The sequence below is a fragment of the Psammomys obesus genome, unplaced genomic scaffold (assembly GCF_907164565.1).
Source record: "Psammomys obesus unplaced genomic scaffold, mPsaObe1.curated_primary_1811, whole genome shotgun sequence".
NCBI lineage: Eukaryota > Metazoa > Chordata > Mammalia > Rodentia > Muridae > Psammomys > Psammomys obesus.
The window spans coordinates 2324659-2343853 of NW_026591643.1; the positions used below are offsets into that span (position 1 = coordinate 2324659).

Below are 19195 nucleotides of genomic sequence, written 5' to 3' on the forward strand. Positions count from 1 at the left end.
TTACTACTCTCAATCTATGTCCCCCCCCCCCAAGAATTTATCCATTTTATGCAAACGTCATTTTTTAAAATTACATATAAGCCAGGTGTGGTCCACACCCCTTTAGTCTCAGCACTTGAATTAAATATGATTAGAAAGCCAGGTATAGTGGCTTATACCTGTAAGCCCAACACTTGAGAGGCTTAGACAAGATAATCACTGTAACTTTGAGATCAGTCTAGGGTCTATAGGGAGTTTTAGGCTATCCAGGGCTACATATTGGAACCCTATCTAAAGCATTGGATGGATGGGTGACACTCTGGTTCTTTTGTCACAGGAACCACCAAGTTTCAAGGGACAGCAATTTCATGTGGTTAGTGGCTTCCGTACTAGACAGGGGCTAGTTTAAGATGGGCCTGGCCTTGACCTGGCTTCACCTCTTCCTGTTTCTAACACAACTGTAACCCTCCCCTGGTTTATCTGGTAGGACATACTCACCCCTTCTACCTTTCCATTTCTCTTCCTCATTTTGTACAAGTTTCCTGGGATTAGTTAATAAGCAAATGCAGTTCTGAGGCTGGAGAGAGGGCCTAGTGGGTGAGAGTGCAAACTCGTCCCACTAGAGGACTCAAGTTGCTTTCTTAGCACTCCGTCAAACAGTTCACAACAGTCTGTAACTTTAGCCTCGGGGGATCCAATTCCCTCTTCTGGCTTCTGCAGGCACTTGTTCAAACATTACATATATGTGTGTAATGAACATGTATACATGTGTGTGCACATAAATAAAAACTCTTTGAAGAAAATTTAAAGGTGAAATAACTGAGTTGTATTTAAGAGGGAGTTCATTTAAGAACATCTAGGGTACGCTGTCTCCAGGTTGTATGTAATCAATCCTTAAACTACAAATACCTGGTGTTCTGGTACTGTCTAGTTAAGACAGCAGGCACCTTACTAAGCCCTTTACCAGTAACACCTTTTTCACGTGGAAAACCCCCTGAACTCAAGGGCAGTACCAAGGAATCCCCAGCAGGTTCCTAGAAACCCTCAGAGCACATTAGTCAGGAAGCAGAGAGCCTGCACAGTCATTTCTTCGGAGCTCACTCTACCAGGATGTCTCTACCTGCTGCCCATCTCCACACCCTGGCCTGAATACCTGGCTCAAACCTGGTTAGGGAACCATCCACATGGGTTCAGGACACAGTCAGTGAATGGGTGGCAAGTCTGTGACTAGGAGAGAACAGTTTAGTGTAGGTGTGAGGATATAGAAATTGCAGGCATCAAGTGAAGTGAACAACAAAGTGTACCACAAACTCATTGTCTCTTGAGGTTTCTGGGGTAACCCCTGAAGTCCTCTGTCGGCTGGAGCTTCTACAGATTCCCTATCCTGCCCCTTGGGCCCCAAAGCAAACAGTGGAGCCACCTTCTCTTTCCTTTGCACTATTAGCAGTGTATTTCCTGGGTTGGACAGGGCTTAGGAACTCTGGGAGGTGCCTCTGCTGAGGTGTCTTTATCATCCTTCTCACTTGATACTTAAATAAGCGTGTTTAACCAAACAGTACCTGTGTTGCTGGGGGGAGAGGGTGAGACAAGGTCCTCCCATGGTGACCCCAGTCTTTGCTTCTCCACAGACTTCACAATGTAGCCCTGATTCCAGGCTGTCATTCACAGGTAAGTGCAGCCGAAGCTCATCTTCCTCTCGGGCTGCCTGACTCAGTGTGGTGGTCCCCGCATATTTCCTTGAAGTTTGTTCTCTAGCAGCTGTCATTGGAGTTGATTGTCTGCCAGCATTTTTGGTGGGCTCTGTCCTGTGATTTAATATGTAAGATTTATCTAAGCTGTATTAAGGGTTTAATGTGGGCTTGTGTGCAGGACTGGTATCAGTGTACTTGAAGTAACAGTGCTATCTTTGCACTAGAAAATGGAAAAGGAACAAGGGACAGAAGGAAGGTACAGAAGCCAGCCAGAACTCAAAATAAGGAGTGATCATCACATCCACTTGGTGGCCTGAAGCCTCCATGCCACCGGGTGAGGAAGGACACGCAGACATCCAGAGGAGGTGAGGTCTGGATTCCTCCAAGGAGCCCTGCCATCTAGGGGAGGAGGTCTGGGCTCTGTGTCAAGAGTGAAGAGCTTGCCTTCTTTATACTCTGTACCATTAGTTCAGGGTGGAGTAGGCGTGTACTACTGATTAGCTGCCTAGGAGAGGTGCATGCTTAGAAGTGGTACCATGGTCAGGATGCACTTTGTTGTGACTGTATAGCCATGCTCAGCCCTGAGTGTGAGTGTCCAAAAGGCAGTTGGTGAGCGTGATCTAGGTGTGGTCACTTGGTGATGGAAGTGTCATAAGTTAGTTTCCTCCGGCATTGAGTGGACATCTAACTGTCCACTGTCACAAAAAATACAAGGATGAGGATGACTAATTTCCTGAGGTAGGACTGGACCTAGGTATCAACTGTAATGTTCAAAGGCCATGTGGCAGGCAGATCCAGGTCAGAGTGGTTGGGGATTAGGTTGGATCCACAGGACCTTATCTATCCTCCTGTTGGGCTCTGAGACCTTCTGATAGACAGTATGGTGGCTAGTGGCAGTCCCATGAGTTGAGGTTTGAACTCCACTTACCATTGAAGCATGTTCAATGATAGGATGAGATGTGATGGGCCCTGTGTCCAGCAAAAAGGCTGGGATGGGTCCTACACCTACTATGTCTATGGATAGAGTAAAGGCAAGCTAGGAAGGAAACAGATACCTTGTGTATTAAGAGTTCTAGAGAAACAACATATTGAGTGTGTGTGTGAGTGGGAGAGAGAGAGAGATTGATTGATTGATTGATTGATTTCAGGCTATGGTCCAGCCAGTTCAGCAATGGCTGTCTCCCAACAGAAAGTCTAAGAATCCAGTCATTGTTTACAGTTCATGAAGCTAGGTATCTCAGCTGTTCTTCAGTAGAGCCTTGAATCCCAAAGGCGACTACAATGCCAGTGAAGGAATGGACTTGCCAGCGAGTACAAGCAAAAAGAACAAGCTTCCTTCTTTCTTGTTCTTTTGTGGCTCAGATTAAACATATATCTTCCCACCTCAAAAGAGATGGATTAAAGATGTATCTTCTTCACAAGATCCAGATTAAAAGTGGGTCTTCCCACTTCAAATGATTTAATTAAGGAAAAAAAAAATCCGTCATAGGTACATTCAGACTTTCCGGTTTTAGTTCATTCCAGATGTAGTCAATTTGACAGTCAAGATTTGTCATCACAGATACTGCAGTGTATTTCTCTTGCAGAAGCCAAAGATGTTGACCAGGAAGATTAAACTCTGGGATATAAACGCCCACATCACCTGCCGCCTGTGCAGCGGCTACCTCATCGATGCAACCACAGTGACTGAGTGTTTGCACACATGTGAGTACCATCAGTTCTACCCTGGTCTGAATGTGGTGGGGGCTGCTCCAGCACAGTCTTTAGGATGTTAGCCTGGGCACAAGGACAGCAGGGCCAGGAGAAGAGCAAAGCTGTTGAGAGGGGTTGGAAAGCTTACCTTAAACTAGAGCTGCTGCGGGTAACTTCCTGGAGGGAGGTTTCTCTTAGGAAAGCTAAACAGAGGAAAACTACTTTTTTTTTCTGTCTGCCAAGTCGGCCACTGGAGGTACTTGGGTTGTAAAATCTCAAGTGAAGCCTTTTAACAGTCAAGCGTCTGAGGGATTCCAAGGGTCAGTATGGTGCCTGTTGCATGTGACTCATTCTGCTTGTCAGGCCTGCACCTGTGCAGAATGGTTTTGTTGTTGTGTTGTTATTTTGGTATTTTTTGTAATTTTTGTCTTCAAGTGTTTAGACTTTGTGTCTGTCTGTGCACCACATGCTTGCAGTGCCAGCAGAGGCCAGAGAAGGCGTTGGATCCTCTGGGACTAGAGTTGCTGACAGTTCTGAACCACCCTGTGGATGCTAGAAACCAAACCTAGGTCCTCTGCAACTCCACCAAGTGCTCTTAAACACTGAGCCATCCTCCCAGCCCCTAAGTGTTTTTCCTTAATTTTTCTTTCTTACGGGAAGACAGACATCCTGGGTGGATCACCTGGAAGCAGGACTGCTGCCTGGACGTGGGTCTGTTGACCACTGAGAGGCAGTTCAGAAAGTAAAAACTCACAGCACATATAATTTCCATCCTATACAGTTTGTGTTTTTGAAAATGTTTTCCACTTCTGAAGAAATTTTAGGCTGAGATTACTTGTATTGTTAGAAACTTATGGTACCATTTTGTGTTAGGCAGTTTCACTGATTTTCATCTAGTTTTTATTGTAGAAGACAGTGTTGTCTTCTTTAGGTCAAAATATAGAATTTTTTTTTCAAAGATTTTATTTATTATTTATACAGCATTCTATCTGCATGTACACCTGCAGGCCAGAAGAAGGTACCAGATCTCATTATAGATGCTTGTGAGCCACCATGTGGGTGCTGGGAATTAAACTCAGGACCTCTGGAAGAGCAGACAGTACTCTTAGCCTCTGGGCCATTTCTCCAGCCACCAAAATACAGATTTTTAAATATTAGTTATATTCTCATGCTCTTGCCACCTCGTGACTTAACCACTTTGACGTTTCTCCCCGGTTAGTTCCCAGGCTAGGAGTGTGTAACAGGAGGTGGCGGCACAGTGCAGCCCAGGGGTACTTCTTTTCGGAGGTCAGGGACTATAGCGAGGAGGGTGTCCTCTTAGCCCTCTTGGTGCTGGCTGGGTGTGGCCCCAGCCAGCACCTGTGTTCTGGGTTGCTGTCATCCTCTCCCTTTGCTAGTCTGCAGGAGCTGCCTGGTGAAGTACCTGGAGGAGAATAACACCTGCCCCACCTGCAGGATCGTGATCCATCAGAGCCACCCGCTGCAGTACATCGGGTGAGTAACGCCGGGCTGTGGCTCCCTGGCCGCTGCCCGAATATCTGCGTGGTGGCAGCCAGCTTGTTCTCGGTCCCCAGATCATGAACTGCGAGTGACCAGGGCCATGCCCATGGATTGCCAGTGGCACCTGCCTAGGGGACCATGAGAACAAATGGAATCTTACAAGTTTTCTTTTTCTTTTCTTTCTTTCTTTTTTTTTTTTTTTTTTAGTTTTTTGAGACAAAGTTTCTCTGTGTAACAGAGCCCTGGATGTTCTGGAACTTGCTTTGTCGACCAGGCTGGTCTTGAACAGATATCCAGCCACCTCTGCCTGCCAAGTGCTGGGATTAAAAGGCTGCGCCACCACACCTGGCTTTATAAGTTTTCTTAAACTAAAAGTTTGAAGTGGAAAGGACCCCCGACCTACTTTCTTTAGAGTAGTAACTTGCCCCGAGGCTGGAACTTGAGCCAGAGATGCAAGGGCCTATACGTGGAATTTCTGACTTCAAGGGCTACTCTGAAGGAAATGAAATCACAGGCAATATGGCATGAGGGAATCAGAGAGAAGATGAACTAAAAGAAAGAGGAGCACAGCTTAAAGTCACATGCACAACCAGGAGCAGTAGCAGTTCAAGTTGTCTGACCTTGGAAGTCCTGCCAGGCTCCCAGATAACACTATTGAGCCACTGTTTTTACTTCCCAGATTGAGATAAGAGTGTGTTTTCTGTGTGCCTAACTTCATTGCCAAATCATCTATTCACACAGGCTCTTAGTAAGGCCTCATGGTCTGCGTGTCCTGTGTGGTGGACATGTAAATAATATTTAGCAGCTCTTGGTGTTTCATATTGTCCTGAGTCCTTGTGCCAGTGTCCACATGAGCAGAGGGTAGAGGACATCTGATTTTAAGATCTCTGTCCGTATTCATGCTGGCTCTTGAACCAAGTTCTTACGCTCTGTGTTCTGGCCAACACTGTATGGTGGTAGGTTTTTCATTCTCTCACCATGGTGGCTCTGCGCACATCTCAGCCCACTCTCATAGTTATCTCTAAGCTTGGTGCTTTCCTGTACATCAGTTCTCTGTTGGGGCTTCCTTGTGATACCACCTGTCTGAGGGCTCTGTCTGCTTTTTCTGTCTTCATGTGCCTCATGACGGCACAAGCTGTGTCACTGCAGTTGTGTAGAGCTCAGAAGCAGGTTGGCTTCCCATTTGAAACCTGCTAACAGGAATGGTGAGGGGCTTCCTTGGGGCTGGAGTTGGAGGCTGGGGAAGCTGTTGCCTTTAGGGTTACTAGAGTTTACTGTGGGGGACAGAACACACAAGAGCTATTTTGTGGGTACCCTCTTGTGGAAGCTTAGATTGTTATACAAACACCAACGAGAATTAAGGAAGGAGCACGGCAATGGACCAGGTGTTGGCTAAGCAAAGGCAGCAGGGTGGCGTCTTGGCCTGAGTGTTGTGACTGACATTATGAGCTGGGTAGGAAGTAGCTATTGCCTGCCGTAAACCCTTGATCTCTAAGGGCTCTTAGCTCCTCTCTCTCTCTTTGGTTTAATCGACACAGGGTTTTGTGTAGCCTTGAACTTTTCATCCTCTTGCTTTTACCTCCTAAGTGCTGAGATTATAAGTGTGTTCTGCCATACCTCATTTGTGCAATGCTGGGGATCAAATCAGGAGCTTTGTGAATGCAAGGCAAGCAAGTTGAGCTACTCTCCAGCTTTCTTAGCTCCTTTCTCACTGGCAATGCCTGGATTCTGTCTGAAATTGTGTAGGGTGATACCTCTGCTGGTCCCAGCCTCTGCTCCTGACTTGGCTTCACCTACCCCCACCTTTTTGCCTGATTGTCTATTAGGGGCAAGGCGAGAAAGCCTTTGGGCCCTGTGCTGTTATGTAGAAGGGGTTTTCTTGGCTTCAGCATTTGCATTTCAGGATTTAGGGTGGAAAGTTGTGCAACCAAGACTAGGAGGAATGGTGTAGGCAGGTGGTAGAGACCTTTCAGAGAATGTTGAAAATGCCACTGTCAGCCTGCAGGGTGAGCGTGTTCACTTTGAAGAAACAGCTCCATTTAGAGAGCCTTCCATCCAAAAAGTACCCTGTGTTATGTGTTCCACTTACCTCCGTTTCCTAGCCCTCTTGCTGGACTTGGCAAAACCTGGTGTCATTGCTTGGTACCCAAGTGTTGGAGTTCTGGTCTTGATCTATGAGCTCCAGCAAAAGCTAGGTGGGTGTGGTGGAAGATGTCAGAGGCATCAAATGCCTGTCATAGTTTGCTTCTCTGTTTCTGTGGTAAAACACTAACCAAAACCAAGCTGGGGGGGGGAAGGGCTTATTTGGCTTCTACTTCCAGATAACAGTTCAGCCCCAAAAGGCTCAGGATGGGAACTAAAGTAGAGCCATGAAGAAATGCTGCCCACTGGCTTACTCTCCAGGTCTGCTCACCCTGGTTACCAGTACAATCTTGGACCACCCACTCAGGGGTGACACTGCACACAGTAGGCTGGGCTCTCCTAAATCAGTTACCCCACCCATGACCATAGACCCAGTGTAATGGGCCAGTTCCTCAACTGGTCTTCCCTCTTCCCAGGTTACTCTAGTTTATGCCAAGTTGGCAAAACCAGTCAGCACAGGCTCCAGTGTACAAAGTCCAACTTTGCACCTGAGTGCATACATCCTGGTCTAGGTGTGAGCCGTGCTCCTTCATGTGGACAGAGGGAACGAGGCTTGCAGTTCCATGTGACTACCATACGATGTACAGTTGGGCCTCGTGGCCAGGAGCTTCCAGCAGTTGGTGCATGCAGTGAGGGATGGGTGGCTTACGGCCACGAGGTGGCTGCAGTGGCACTAGGAGAGCCACTAGACTGAGCCCAGGTTGGCTGGATTCCAGTGCGTTTGTTGAAGTGTAATCACTGGTCAGTTACTGGATTCATACAGGCTTATAGAATACAAATTAGAAGTTAAAATAGCTTTGAAAATTAAATTCTTTAACACTTTAATCAAGAAATTACTTTACATAATTATACTTTATGTTTAAAAATGGCAAACTATGATAGGAGACCGAATGTAGATAAAGTAGTTGTCTGAACCTTCATGTTTGCTCGTGTCCAGCAAGTTGAGCCTAACCCTTGGGCCAGGAAGCAGGGGTCACTGTTCTCAGAGTGACTTTCTTATCCCAACAGCTGGAACGTAAAATAAATAATGCATCAATTCAAGTCCTAGATAATTTTAAGCACATTTTCCATTGCAAACTAGAAGGAAATCCAGCCTCAAGTTGTTAAATAGAATATGTGAATAATGTTAGCATGTACATCGGCTGACACCCCCCACACCTGTTCTCTTTTTGCAGTCATGACAGAACCATGCAGGACATTGTTTACAAGCTGGTGCCAGGCCTCCAGGAAGGTGAGTTGAAACGCTGCTCAGCTCAAATTCATAGCTAGGGTTTTGGCTCTTGGACCCAGGCCCTTTCCTCAGCAGCATTCCCATTTTCCACATCTTAGTTCTAGATCCTCATTGTCTTCCTGTGATTTGTAGGCTGTATTAGTCTTAGGAAACAACAAACAACACCTCAAGATAAAAATGCTGAAATCTTGAAAAGCAGTTGCAATAAAATTTTATAAGCATGTATGCAGCCAAGTACATGACTGTCCCTGTATGCTATGATCACTGATTTTTGTTGTTGTTATTAATTTTTTATTCTACTTTACTGAAAGTATTTATTAGCTGTGGGAGTTTCTGGGAGGAGTTTTTAGGGTCAGTTATGTATAATATAATATAATCATATTGTCTCCAAATAAAGATACTGTGACTTCTTTCTTTCTTCTTTGTATCCCTGTGATCTTCATTTGTCTTATTGCTCTAGCTAAGACTCCAAGTACTATATTGAATAGGTGTAGGAGTGGATAGCCTTGTCTTGTTCCTGATTTTAGTGCAAATGTTTTGAGTGTCTCTTCACTTAGGTTGACGCTGGCTGTGGGCTTGCTATAAATTGCCTCTATTATGTTGAGGTATGTCCCTTGTATCCCTAGTCTCTCCAGGACTTTTATCACAAAAGGGTATTAGACTTTGTCAAAAGTCTTTTCTGATCTGGTGGCCGTGCAACTTTGCGTTGAACAATTCCTATACATCTTCGGGATGAAGCCTACTTGATCATGGTAGACGATCGTTTTGATAGGTTCTTGAATTTGGTTTGCAAGTATTTTATTGTGAAACTTTGCATGTTCATAAGGGAAGTTGGTCTGTAATTCTCTTTGTTGAGTCTTTATGTGGCTTATGTATCATAACTATAGCCTTATAAAAAGAATTGGACAGTATTCCTTCTGTTTCTATTTTATAGAAATTTGAGGAGAATTGGCATTAATTCTTCTTTGAAAGTCTGGTAGAAGTCTGTGCTGAAACCCTTTGTCCCCAGGATTTTTTTTTTTTTTTTTTAGTTGGGAGCTTTTTTAAATCAGTTAATTAATTTAATTAAGATGAGTGCTCCATCTTCACACACACCAGAAGAGGGCATCATATCTCATTACAGGTGGTTGTGAGCCACCATGTGGTTGGTTCAAATTGAATTCAGGACCTCTGGAAGAGCAGCCAGTGCTCTTAACTGCTGAGCCATCTCTCCAGCCCTGGTTGGGAGATATTAATGATTGCTTCTATTTCACTATGGTCTATAGATTGTTTAAATTGCTTATCTCATCTTGATTTAACTTTGGTAGATGGTATATATCAAGAAAATTATCCATGTCTTTTAAATTTTCCAATATGTTATAGATTTTAAAGTATGTCCTTATGATTCTCTGCATTTCCTTGGTATCTGTTGTGACACTATGTGGTTGCTGGGAATTAAATTCAGGACCTTTGGAAGAGTACCTAGTACTCTTCTGAGCCATCTCTCCAACCCAAAGATTTATTTATTATATATGCGCTGTTCTGCCTGAAGTATGCCTGCATGTCAGAAGAGGGCAGCAGATCTCATTATAGATGGTCATGTAGTTGCTGGGAATTGAACTCAGCAACCAGTGCTCTTAAACCTCTGAGTCATCTCTCCAGCTGCTGGGTATCTGTTGTTATATCCCACTTTTCATATCTAATTTTGTTAATTTGAATCATTTCTCTCTGCCTTTTAGTTAATTTGGCCAAGGGTTTGTCGATCTTTTTTCAAAGAACCAACTCTTTGTTTCATTGGTTTGTTTTTTTTTCTTTTTGTATTTCATTTTTGTTTTATTGATTCCAGCCCTGAGTTTGATTATTTCTTGCCATCTACTCCTTTGGGTATTAGTTATAGGCTTAGAGTTTTCAAACACCTACTTTATTTAAGGTTCTTAAAAGCCTCTACCTTCCTTCTACCCGCCCCCCAACTTAGGTAGGAGATTAGTAGGGAAAGGGGCTGGAGACTCTTTTAGCTCCTTCTAGTCTCCGTCATTGGGATACCAGTAGCCCAGTCAAACAGAAAAGCAGCAGTAAGGTGGTGGTGCCACTCAGCAGAAGCAGCAAAACTCTGCCAGAGCAGCGCGAGAAGGTCTTCAGAGCGTTTCTCTCTGTGAAAGCCAGCAAAGCGATGAAGCATTCTCTCACTGTCTGCGGACTTCTATCTATCCCTTTCCAGAGTCCACACAAGGATGTTTTCTAGCTGGCAAAACCCATACCCTCGCACAAGGTAGTTTCTTTCCACAGGGGGAAACACATTCCCACATCCCACACTTGGGACCGAAAGGAAACACATATTCACATGATACAGCTGAGTTTCCAGAGACTTCTACTTCAGTTAGTCATTTCTGTTCTAGACTTTTCAGCATGCCGTTAAGGTAATAATGTAGTCACTTAGTGCTATAAACTTGCCCCTTAGAATTGCCTTCATTGTGTTCCATAAGTTTGGATATGTTTATTTTCATTCAGTTCTAAAAAAGTTCTGTCTTTCCTTTAATAATGAGTTGTTGAGTTTCCATGAATTTGTTAACTCTCTGCTGTTTCCATTGATAATACCCAGCTTTAATCCACGGTGATCAGATAGGATGCAGGGGGCTATTTCAGTTTTCTTATATCTCTAGAGACTTGCTTTTTGTCCAGGTATGTGGTCAGTTTTAGAGGTGCTGAGAAGGTATATTCGTTTGTGTTTGGGTGAAATGTTCTATCAATATCTGTTAGGTATATTTGATTTATAAAGTGTGTTAGCTCCAGCATTTCTTTGTTTAATTTTTCTCTGGATAACCTGTCTGTTGGAGAGAGTGGAGTATTGAGGTCACTCATTATCACTGTATGAGGGTCAATACGTGATTTTAGCTGTGTAGTGTTTCTTTTGGGTGCTCTTGTGTTTGTCCATAGATGTTAAGAATTATAACATCCTCTCAGCAGATTTTTTCCTTTAAGTGTATAGTGTTTTTCCCTATCTCTTTGGATTAGTTTCTGTTTGAAGTCTATTTTATTGTATATATTGGCTTGTTTCTTGGCTCCATTTACTTGGAATATCTTTTTCCATCCTTTTATCCTGAGCTGATGTCTATTTTTAGTGTTAAGGTATATTTCTTGGATACAGCAAAAGAAATGGTCCTGTTTTGTTTGTTTGTTTGTTTTCCCAGTCTGTTTATTTGTGTCTTTCTATTGGAACTGAGACCATTGATGTTGAGTGTTATTAATGAGCAGTGTCTATTGATTTTCTGTTATTTTGTTGTGGTGGTGTGGGTTCTCCTTGTCCCACCTTTTTGATTTGCTGGTCTGAGATTATATATTCTTTATGTTTTTTTCCTGTGGTTAACCTCTTCAGATTGAAGGGTTTTTTCCATAGCACCTTCTGTAGAGCTGAGTTTGTAGATAGATGCTGCTTAAATTTGGTTTTATTTTGGACTGTCTTTCTTTCTTGTAGTTGAATCATTTCTTGTGATTGCAAGTTTTGCTGGGTATATTAGTCTGGGCTGTTATCTGTAGTCTTAAGAGCTTATAGAACATCTGTGCTAGCCCTTCTGGCTTTTAAAGTCTCCATTGAATAGTCATATGTTATTCTAATGGGTTGCTTGGTCATTTTTCCCTTGCAACTTTTAATATTTTTTCTTTGTCCTGTATGTTTAGTATTTAGTATTTTGGTTATTATGTGTCATGAAGAATTTATTTTCTCATCTAGTCTATTTGGTGTTCTGTATGCTTCTTTTACCTTGGATAGGCATCTCCTTTAGGTTAAGGAAAATTTCTTCTACAATTTTGTGGAAAATGTTTTATATGCCTTTGAAATGGGTTTCTTCTTCCTCTATTCCTATTATTTATAGATTTGGTCTTTTCATGATGTCCCAGATTTCCTAGATGTTTTGTGCCTGTAGCTTTTTCAGCTTAAAAATTTTTTTGACCAAGGTATCCATTTCTTCTATCTTGTTTTCAGTGCTTGAGATTTTCTCTTCCATTTCTTGTATTCTGTTAGTGTGGCTTGCCTCTGAGGTTCTTGTTTGAGTTTCTGAATTTTTCATTTCCAGATCCCTCAATTTGGATTTTCTTTATTGATTTCATCTCTGTTCTCATGTCTTGAATAGTTTTCTTCATTTCATTCTACCCTTTGTTTTTGTTTTCATAGATTTCATTAATGAATGTATTAATATCATTTTAAAGATCCTTGAGCATATTCATAAAGGCTATTTTGAAGTCTTTAACTATGCTTCAGTTATATTGCATTTATCAGGGCCTGCTGTAGTAGGGTTGCGGGGCTTTAGTGGAAATACATTGTACTATTTGACTTCCATGAATTAAGGCTGGATACCAACAATAGAAACAATAAAGAAGGCTTACAAACTCATGGAAACTGCATGTCTCACTACTAAATGGAAAATGAATCAGGATAGAAGTTATTGATTATGTTTTTACACTGATGTCTTCGTATATCTGGATTTGGAATAATTGTAATTCTAGGTGTTGACATCTAGGCTTGTCTTTGTTGGATGAGTTTTCCACTTTTTGATTTCTGTTGCTCTCTGTAGCTTCTCTTAAGAATGCATGGTAGCCTGGTAGGGAGTGCTTCTGAGTACCAGCCAGGTATGACCCTGGAGGACCCTGGGTAGAACTTGTTTCTCAGTATTGGGAACTGACATTCATGATTGGGGATGGACTAGAAGGATGGGGAAGGGTGGGCTGACGGGGTTCACAGGAGGGGGAAAGGCTGGGTCTGCCGTGGAGATACGTGGAGTCCATAATGAATGAAAGGAAAAAGAGAGGAAGGCAGGCCTCTGCGGTGCTCTGCTATCGGGTTGAGATTGAGACTACGGCGACAGAATTAGAATTGGAAGATGGCAGGAGAGCGAAGATTGCCTGCCTGTTTCTCTGCTAGCATGGCCAGTGGATTTCCAAGGGAAAACTGCCTTGGCTGTTGGCCAGTGAGACAAAGGGATGGGGTGAGAAACTGAAACAATTTTAGCCACAGTTGAATTAATTGTTTCCCTCCAAAAGGGGTTCCATTCTTCTCATCATTAGGCTTACATCACAGAAAACTGTCCTTCATTGTCATTGCTGTGTTTATATTGACAAGTACTTTGTGGCTGAACTATATCTTCAGGTCCCTTGTTACTAAATTTTGAATTTTATCTATAAGAAGCTATAGAAATTTGTTTCTCTCTTGTTTCTGAGCTCCCATCAGCATCTGAGTTTTGCCCTCTAGACACCGGTTTGCTTTGCTTCTTCATATAGAAAACCTGCAGCAGCTGGGGGCTTGATGCCGAGTAGGGCTGGTGTATATAGAATGTGGCTTGCTGCTGGTGTGTGCAGCTCCGCCTTTCCCCAGCGGTTCATCCACTTAGGGTCCAGCAGACACACATAATGCAAGCCAGCTTTCTGGTGGAGTATTTCATTGGGAATAGTTACAGAGTCTCAGATGCCAGTCTGCTTCTAAATCCCAAGAAACTCCTGTGTTTCTTTTTTGAGTATGTGGGCATTACACTGTTAAAGCCTGAGCCAGTTGTGTTTTAGTCTTTTCCGTAACTGTGCTTCATGGCGCATGCTCCTTGCCACAGGCACTGTTTACAGTGGCTGTATAAGATTCCTTGGGGTAAGTGACCCTACTCTGGTCCAGTGGTGTACCTGTCGGGTTTACTTTGCCTGTTAATTCTGGACAGTGCTGGAATACTCACAGCCTCTGTAGGAATATGTTAAACAGAGGAGATGCCGTGTACTATTGGCCAAATTTAAATGGCTCAGTTCCAGCTGTTGGTCATGCAGCATTGAAGTTATATATGATTCTTTAGTTTACAAGTAAGACTTCCTTAAAAAGAAAAAAGACAAGACTTCCTTACACATTGATTTCTTTGCCTTTAGGATAAATTGCTAACATTGGCTAAATTCTAATGTATTTTAGACTTAACAATACCAAAGCAATTCCAATTAATGTTTCTGTATCTGTTTGTTTATTTTGGTGCACTTTTCATTTGTTTGTTTGTTTGTAGATAGTCTGTCTAGCTCTGGCTGGCCTTGAACTTACTGAGATCCATGTGCATCAGCCTCCCAAGTACTGGGATTAATACGCTTGTGCCAGCATACCTGGTGGTGTTTCTAACACTGGGCATACTAGACTTTTTTTCCTTTTTTCTTTTTCTGTGACAAACAACCTAGAGAAGTGGTTTTGTCATAGAGTTTTAGGATTTTAAGCACATGGTCATCTGGTTCCATTGTTTGTGGCCATGGTGAAGCCAAAGAGTACCGTGGTGGAAGGATATGGCAGAGCGAAGTTGCTTACCTTATGGTGGCCAGGAAATGGAGGAGGGAAAACAGGCAAGAAGGACTAGGAGCAAGCTCCTCCTCAGGAGCATGCCCAGGACCTGCTTTGCACAGCGCTGCCGTCTGCACCTCTCAGTAATACCATCAGTTATCCTGTGGAGTTAGAGCTCTCCTGTCCAGCCACCTCCCAAGAGCCCTGCAGTTGAAACCTTAAGCATGAGTCTTCAAAAGACATTTGAGACTCAGATATAACACTAGTTATTATTATCTTTTTTATTATGATAGGTGAAAAATAAGGAAACAAGCAGTAATCATGGTATCAAAAGCTGAGTTATTTCTATCTTTAGGGAGTTCCTTATTGATCTCTGGGGTTTTGGTGTTCAGGCCACCGCTGATCTTGAGGCCACTTTGGCTGGCTCCCCTTTGTCAGAGACTGTTCCAATCTTTGGTTCGGGTTGCCTTTCATACAGTGGTGTAGGAGCCTGTCTTTTTATTTTGTGTGTGCGTGTGCACACATGGGGGTGCGTGTGTGCTCGGTGTGTGATGCTGTTGTTGGTTTACACAGGCTGGCACAGCTTTAGGAGTCAGTTCTCTCCTTCCACTGTGAGGGTCACAGTGTCAAACTCAGATTGTCAGGCTTGGGGGTAGGCAGCTTTAATCACTGAACCATCTTTGTGGGCCAGGAACGTCTCTAGTTGATAGTTTTGCCATCTTTTGGGCTGGGCCTTTGCTTCCCCCCACTCTAGAAGGCCCCTTTCTGACCAGGTGACACAGATGAGGCATGCTCAGACTTGTGCAGTCAGGCTTTGCAAAGCATCTGCTCAGGCTGGACATGTCCACAATGTGTCTTAGGCTCTCCAAGGGCTCCAGGTCTACAGAGAAAGACAAATGTGCAGACAAAAAGTTGAATAAAGCCAGGCATGATGGCACATGCTTTTAACCTTAGCATTCAGGAGGCAAAAACAGGCCAGTCTCTGTGAGTTAAAGGTTGGCCTGGCTTACACAATGAGTTCCAAGCCAGCCAGTAACCCTGTCTTTAAAAAAAAAAAAAAAAAAAGTAAAAATTTAAAAAACTGAATGAAGCATTTCTTGTTTGGCTACATGTAAGTCATCTTTTACTGAGTAACTTACAGATTTTTGGTTTGGATAAATCATTTTACATTTCCTTTACCATCTGACTGTTCTGAGCAGTGGTCAGGATCTGGTGCATATTATTCAGGTCTGATTTTCAGTCTCATGGATGGAGCGTCTGCTGAAAGTCAGGAGATGCTCTTGTCTCCAGTAATTGATTATTTCCTCCTAAGTACCAGGCATCAGCCTGGTCTAGCCAGTGGGGTTATGCTGACCATCTAAGGACAGACCGTGCTCCTTTATTGGCCAATGATCTATAGAAACACATAATCTGAAGCCTTGGATAGCTTCATGACTAGATGTCTGTTGTAGGTTAGAGGTTTCTGCTTCCTCTTTTTCTTGTATTTCTTTCATAGCCACTGCTGCCCACAGCCACTGGGGGCAGTCTTCACCCAGTACAAGACAGACACGGCCACTGGCCACTGCCAGTCTGTGATGTGACCAAGAGTATTTGGCACACAAACACAGGCTTTCAGGACAGGGTAGTTCTGGGTCTGTCCTTGTCTTCCAGGTGCAACTCCTACCCTCAGCCTAGTGAGAACTCTTCCGCACTTGTTGGCAGCCAGATGGTTCTGTGTTGTGACCATCATGGCCACAGGGACAGTAAGAGCACTCGGCAGCATGTTTGGATCACTAAGCTGCCTGTGCCAAAATGGTACATGGGATATAGGAATTCACCAGCAGCCACAGTGTCAGTGGTGATGTGTGAAAGATTGTATGAGCCACTTCCTCAGGGTCTGTCACACTCTGGGGAGCCCCTCAAACTGCCTTCCCAGGATCTGTCCTGCTCGAGGTGATGAATAACCCCACACCATTCTAAAGGGCTGAGGAGGTTGGGTCATAGTCCTGGAACAGGGTCCCTACAGATTCAGAGCCTGTCCTGTCACACCAGTTCTTCACACGGAGTCCTGTCTCCATGTTCCTTCATACCTGTAGCGTGACATTAAGGTTCCCACTTTGACCTGTGCTTATTGTCTTACTAGTAGCATCCTTCAGACACATCATCTAACTCTGCAGGTTTCTTCATGTGATATTAATGAGCAGTTGTATTATTAAAGTTAAGTCCTTGCCTGCTGAATATTAAAGTTGTCTCCGTTCTTAATAGCGGAAATGAGGAAGCAGAGGGAGTTCTATCACAAGCTGGGCATGGAGGTGCCAGGTGACACCAAGGGGGAGGCGTGCTCAGCGAAACAGCACTCAGATCCCCGCAATGGTGAGTAGCGGCTCTAGGCCACCATGCAATCCAGAAGTCCATTTACCAGGCTTTCCCTCACAGAGCACTTTGTCTCAAGCCTTAGGTGGCTTTGTCACAAAGTGACCGTGCTCATCAACCCTGGGAGCTGGACCTGTGGGTTATAGTACAAGAGATAGTAGAAAATGCCCAGGGTCATGTGGAAGAGAACAGAATTGGACAGAGAGCCTCAGAAAAAACTGTGGAAGGTGGATATCCTTAGATAAGATTCTAACTTCGCTTGCCTTGTGGTAAAGAGGCCAAATGCCAGTGGGTTTTGAGCATAAAGTTAATTGGCACTTTTAACTCTGTATTTAATAAGTTATTCAAATCTTTGAGTATTGACACTTTGCTAGTGTGAATGTTGAAGTTCCTGAGAAGTCTCAAGACCACTCTGTAGATGCTTAACTTCCTAAGTTGCCTAGGTCCTAGTGGGAGCCAGACTAGGCAGGGTGGGAGTGGGTAAGTGGACAAAAGTGGGACCCTGGTCCTCAGTGTGTGTCCAAACAGTAAGGTTGCGTGAGCCAGGCTTCTTCTGGAAGGTTGCTGTGGTGGGGGCTGAGTGGCCCTGGAGGCTTCTCTCTGCTGTGCTTACCAATTTGGGTCATTGACTCCATCTTCTGAGTCCCTTAAGACACAATATTAGAGAATCCACTGAGCCCCCCCTCCCCTGACACATAATTCAAAACCTGCCTCCCCAGCTGCAGTCAGTCCTTAGGCCCTCATCCCACAGAGTTGCTCCGTTCCTCAACAAACACGCACCATGGTTTTAATTGCTGTCACTGAGCTCCGGCTATATGCTCTCAGTATAGTACCTGTCAGTATCATTTTTAGTATACTGTGAACTTTTACAAATATTATAACATTTTGGATTTCTTAATATGGGTTTTGCTTGTCCGAAATGCTTGGAACCAAAAGTGTTTCAGAATTTGTTTTCCACTTTGGAAAATTACATATGATATTTTAATTCTACCTTTTTCTACATACAGCCTATCATATGGGGTTAAGTATGATATTTTACGCTTACACCTTGAAGAGTTTTATATGCTAGAACTTTTGAATTTTGGATTAGAGATATTTCAACCTGTACAACATTTTCTGTTTGTGCTAAAAGGTGAAACCAAAGCAGATGACAGTTCAAATAAAGAGACAGCAGAAGAGAAGCAGGAAGAGGACAACGATTACCACAGGAGTGACGAGCAGGTGAAAATGCTTCCTTCGTGAATTTTCTGACATCACTTTATTTCCATGTTTGCATACTATAGTGTCTCATGAAAATATGATAAGATAAAACAGTAGAAAGCTTTCTTATTAATTCCTTAACTTTTCTTGATATTACCTCTGTTTATCTGTTTTAATTATCAGAACAACATATGCTGACTGTAAAGTATTTCAGACGTACAGACTTGTAGTCCATAATCAGACTGTAAATACTCAGTGTTAGTGGTTTGGCGCCTTCTCTGCAGTGTCGCCAAGGGAAGTGACACGTCAGCATAGTGAAGGGAAACAATGCAATGTTGAGGACTATCCACATCTCATCTGCCACATTATCAGGTGACAGAAATATCATAGAAGTGCCGTAGAAGGATCTGACAAAATTCTGTATTTCTATCTACAGAACTTCCTAGTGTTTCATCTGAGTTTGTGAGTTCTAATACTTGTGATGTTTTTGATAAGCTTGGGTCATTGTCTTACTAAAACAAGGAATAAAGAAATACCATGTCTGATTGGCTGTCACTCCGTTTACATGTCCTGTCCCAGCAGCAGGGAAACAGCAGGGAGAGTGAGACACTTAAAAAGCAATAAAGCTGTTATTATTCGTAGGGAGTGCTGTCTGCATAAAACCTAAGACAAAACTCTGCCCCATGGGTGGTTGGATCAGCGTGTAATAATCAGTGCGTGTTGTGACTAGGCAAAGAGCCAATGTTCACCACCACCAAGAAAACTTGACATGATTTCCTCGGGGTAGAGAGGTCCTGTCCCCAGTCTAACTTCGGACATGCATGGGTAGCCGTGAGATTGCTGCAGATGGTGGGGGTGGTCTTGGCCCTGTGTGAAGACATAGTAAATGAAAAAGTCTCCTTGGGACTGGAATGATGGAATCTTAATTTTAACTTGTCTGTTTCTTCAGTTAATGGTAGTCAGCACCACAGAAACAGGGTAGGTTTGCAGATACATAGGGGCAGGAGTTCTTTCCTGTGGTGAGAGGACCATTGACTACCGTGTGGGCAGCCAGCATTGTACTCACCTTGGTGTGGCCCCTGGTTTCATCTGCTGTGCCAATACTGAGCTTCAGTAACAGGTGACACTGTCTGTAGTACCTTA

General features: G+C 43.5%; 1 protein-coding gene across 3 annotated transcripts in view; it reads left to right on the forward strand.

The window, feature by feature from the left end:
- Pcgf3 (polycomb group ring finger 3) overlaps window positions 1-19195 on the forward strand; it is a 40977-nt gene that overhangs the window by 10410 nt on the left and 11372 nt on the right. For 2 of the 3 annotated variants that reach the window (XM_055611694.1, XM_055611695.1), the window contains exons 2-8: window positions 1608-1647; window positions 1895-2035; window positions 3257-3374; window positions 4760-4856; window positions 8180-8235; window positions 16745-16852; window positions 17985-18073. In XM_055611694.1, coding sequence (XP_055467669.1) covers window positions 3266-3374; window positions 4760-4856; window positions 8180-8235; window positions 16745-16852; window positions 17985-18073 — 459 coding nt within the window. In that variant the 5' untranslated portion in view covers window positions 1608-1647; window positions 1895-2035; window positions 3257-3265. The remainder of the gene's footprint in view (window positions 1-1607; window positions 1648-1894; window positions 2036-3256; window positions 3375-4759; window positions 4857-8179; window positions 8236-16744; window positions 16853-17984; window positions 18074-19195) is intronic. The other variant, XM_055611696.1, reaches the window with a different exon arrangement.